The sequence below is a fragment of the Priapulus caudatus genome, unplaced genomic scaffold, assembly GCF_000485595.1.
Source record: "Priapulus caudatus unplaced genomic scaffold, Priapulus_caudatus-5.0.1 Scaffold413, whole genome shotgun sequence".
Classification (NCBI taxonomy): domain Eukaryota; kingdom Metazoa; phylum Priapulida; class Priapulimorpha; order Priapulimorphida; family Priapulidae; genus Priapulus; species Priapulus caudatus.
The window spans coordinates 219,285-223,625 of NW_014577474.1; the positions used below are offsets into that span (position 1 = coordinate 219,285).

The 4,341-nt window shown below is 43.4% G+C and overlaps 1 protein-coding gene across 1 annotated transcript in view; it reads left to right on the forward strand.

Annotated features, from left to right (window-relative positions):
- The window catches only part of LOC106810148 (filamin-A-like), a gene marked incomplete in the record, with an annotated part of 76,614 nt that overhangs the window by 49,829 nt on the left and 22,444 nt on the right, over positions 1-4,341 (forward strand). Inside the window, 3 exon segments of the mRNA XM_014813430.1 lie at positions 1,973-2,140; positions 2,642-2,809; positions 4,124-4,229. Coding sequence (XP_014668916.1) covers positions 1,973-2,140; positions 2,642-2,809; positions 4,124-4,229 — 442 coding nt within the window.

Consider the following 4,341-nt stretch of genomic DNA (forward strand, 5'->3'; position numbering starts at 1 on the left):
CTGTTTTGTAAAGCGCACATATAACATGTTGAAAATATATCTAGAATCTAGTGTGATTTAGCTCACCACCCAGACAGTACATTTGGAGACATTATAAGAAGGTAATTTAATATTAGGAAGCAGCAGGACAGCAAGAACGCATGCACTCCCATTATTTATTGTTGAGGCTACCGTAAATCATTAGCGATATGTATACATTTCTTCTATATGCCACTGCATCAATAAGCGATCAGCCGCGTAAGCTTCGTTAACATCGTGAAATACAGTCGCTGTCTCGTAAATTGACAACGTCAGACTGCACATACTATTTGATTAGACTCATTTAATGGTTTCCAGTGTCATCATCACACTCTGTCTCATTACTGTTCACTGTGCTTCTATTACATTCTGCATTGGGATTTATAATTTCTTTGAGTCATTGCCTGCTACTCTTTCATCCTGGCTTGAGATTATGTCATTCTGTGCAATTTCGCTACGTATTGTGATGGTTCTGTTTTATCCCGTGCTGTTATTATGCTCTTCTGTGATTGGTTGCTAACGTGTCGACGTCGTCGTGTGCTATCGCATTGCAGTCGACGCCAGCAGAGCGGGAACCGGAAACCTGGAGATTGTCATCTCGTGTGCGGACGTGAAAATCCCCAACTATGTGCAGAACGAGGGGAACGCACGGTACGTGCACACATACGCACGCACGCATACACTCATGCATGCATGTACGCACGCACGCATACACTCACGCGTGCACGCATGCACGCATACACTCACGCACGTACGGACGCACGCACTCACGCATTCACGTACGCACGCACGCACGCATACACTCATGTATGCACGTACATCTTTTTGTAATACGGGTGTGATCGGGGTGATAGCAGAGGGAGTATCTAAGGTGACATATTATCAGGAGTGTATAATATAGCGATATACACTATATTATACACTCCTGGTATTATGTGGGTGGTATAATTTCAAACAATGACATCCATCACAAGGGGTTTGGCTGTGGTGTTGAGAACTGGGTGTATGCCTACGACAGTGTCATAAGATGATAGCAAACTGATTATCAAGCAGCTGTAGTCAGTGCCTCTAATTTTATATAATATATAGTTCTTCACTTCAATCGTGTGTAATATTGTCTTGGATTCTGTGTGAGGAAGTTTTCAACTCAACAGCATTGGCTTATTAAGCCTGAGCCTTTGTTGTGTGGCAGTCGCTTTTTGCGAAGTTAAATAAATAAATAAATATATATATATCAGAAGTAGATAATAGGGAAGGAGTGTGACTTCAATAAACATGGGAAATTCGTCATTTACTAGCCTTAGAATACCTACGATTTATTACGCGTAACTCAACCAACTTGAGCTCAAATCGTACACAGTACATTCGCCTAGCATCGTGCGAAATCGTTTCCTCGTATACACCCGCAATCCGGAGATACAGACTAAAACGTATGACACAATTCTCTATTCTGTTGCCAGCAAAATGAATCCATAATCCACCTAACTTGAAACAATAGGCAGCTACTAATATAACAATATAAAGACTTGCGCATTCTTGTGCCCTCGGCGATGCGGTGTGCGTGCGTAGGGGGCATACCAGCTGTAAATAGGTCAAAGATTAGCTCGCCGAGTGTTGCGTCGATGTCCAATCTCCCATCCCTATCCTTCCCTTCCCTATTATCTACTTCTGATATATATATATATATCAAGAGCGGATAATACCTAGAGTGTACAACGGAAAAACGGGAAAATAGTGCTATTTCACGACTACATTATTCTACTTTGCCTGCGAGTCTAGAATAATTTCATGGTATTGCATTAAGCAGAATTCTTTGCTCTCTAAAACAAGACCAAAATTATTATTATTATATAATATATTATATGATAATATATCATATTGATAAGGACATATTGACACATGCTAACACACACGCGGTAACACAACCACTCCCGCTCTGTCCTGCTACGTACAGTTGATGCTAGCGAGGCTGGATCAGGCAACCTAGAGGTGACGGTTAACGATGGGGACCTGCCAGCCTCGGCCGAGTACATAGGAGGCAATCGCTACGCTGTCTACTTCACGCCAGCCGAGGCGAAACCACACAAGATCCAGCTGAACTTCAACGGCGAGATAGTGCCAGGTGCGTGCCACGCCGCGTCGAATTACTTTTACAAGCGTCGGCAAAGACGTGTTTCATTAAGCGGCATGGCAGCCGTGTATCTCATGATGTTCTGACGTGCATGATGCTTTATGGTAACCATGTATCGATGCGGTGAGGATGGGCAGAAATCTTGCGTGCGTAATGCTAACAACCTCTCTAAGCACCTTGTAACCTAAGTTTGTAAAAGCCTGTTGAAGTGTAAGTAGACTGTGGAGTATAGTGGGGGGGGGGAAGAGCAGTAGTTGTCGGTGGAATTAACTGTGTTTAACGTGGTGTGGTGTGTGGTGTGTGTGCTGGCAGCCCCTTTACCGTGCGGGTAGAGAAGGGAACAGGAGCCGTGGTGGACATATCTGTGTATAACGCGGTGTGTAGTGTGGTGTGTGTGCTGGCAGCCCCTTTACTGTGCGGGTAGAGAAGGGAACAGGAGCCGTGGTGGACATATCTGTGTATAACGCGGTGTGTTGTGTGGTGTGTATGCAGGCAGCCCCTTTACCGTGCGGGTAGAGAAGGGAACAGGAGCCGTCGTGGACGTCAGCAGGGTGTACGTACACGGCGATGCTTTTGGCAAGGTGCCAGTCAACAGAGCGGTTGGTTTCACCGTGGAGCCACGTGACGCCGGACCCGCCGACTGTTCAGTCATCATCACTTGTAAGTCCCTCTTCGGTCTGCGACCTTCATCCACGTATACCAAGGTCACCAACAGTCGCGTCCGCTCGTTCGTCCCTCCGTTTGTTGATTTTCTAATAAATTATCGTTAGTGCTTGTAGAATTTTATTTTAAAGCATCTTTAGAATGTTTAATATTGTCATATACCCGGGAGATCGTGATGAACTTATGGGTACTCTTTATGAATATTTATAGCCTCTAGCGGACTCTTGATGCGCTACGATCAATTTAGTTGGATTAATAATAGGACTATATGCGTCCGTAATGTGGATACAGTAATACGCTACATTAATTACCAGAGTAATGCGTTCCAGAAAAAACACGTTCGTACCGCGAAATTGGCGAAACGTTAATCATGGTGACTCATCGAATTTCAACATATAATTGGACATGCGTTCTAAGGAAGGTAATTTTCGGCAACAATAAGTAGGTAATCTCCAGATCTCTCCTATTACAAGCGAAGTTATCTATGAGTGAAAGTTAACATTGTGGATACATGTTTTGACTATGCAATGACGTAACACAGGCAAAGCAGTATTGTAATAGAAAACTCGTTTATTCTTATGATTATCACGTAAGAGAGAATTTTCGTTTATGTCGCCAGTAAACTGGTCGCAACTTACAAACAACGTATGGGTGAATTTAAATTATATAACTAGAATCATCAAAAGGCATATTACTGCACGCGTGTATATATTAGTTTCATATTAGCTTTAACACTTGCCAGCTCTGAACGGAGGCCATTTCTAAATTTGACAAAAAAAAACACGAAAAGTCGAAAAGCCGTTCGGCATTCATTGCCGCGCGCGCATTGCCACTCGCCTCTAGCACGCGCGTGCAGTGACAGCAGTTTTTTATTAAGCAAGGGTTGCCGACAGCCCACATTAATGTAATGATAACGATCCAGGCTCGTAAACGTGGGCCCGCGTTATTAGGCTTTTTTTTTATTGCTGTGGTCTCATATACACGCGCCGACGACGACGACCTGACGAATCTCGCTTCTCCCCGCGTGGCGTTATCCGCGTGGAAGTGTGCGCCGGTGATTTACACTGGCGCGGCTATTAATCCTGACTTATAATATAATATAATATATCAGTATTATAATGTAATGGAAGAGTATCATAATATAATATAAGAGTATCATAATATAATATCATACTGAAGTAATTATAATATAATACTGAAGTATATGAATAAAGAGTAATTATAATATAATACTGAAGTATATGAATAAAGAGTAATTATAATATAATACTGAAGTAATTATAATATGATAATGATGATTGATATGAGCAGCTCCGAGCAAGCAGGCAGTGCCGCACCACACGTCGCGACCGACCGCTGGTAAGATCCACGTTGAGTTCACACCACGAGAGGTCGGGGAGCACGCCGTCGTTGTCAGGTTAGTACGGCGCGCTGTGCGGTCGCCTCGCTAACTATGCACACACGAATCTCTCTCTCTCTCCGTCTCTCTCTCTCTCTCTCTCTCTCTCTCTCTCTCTCTCTCTCTCTCT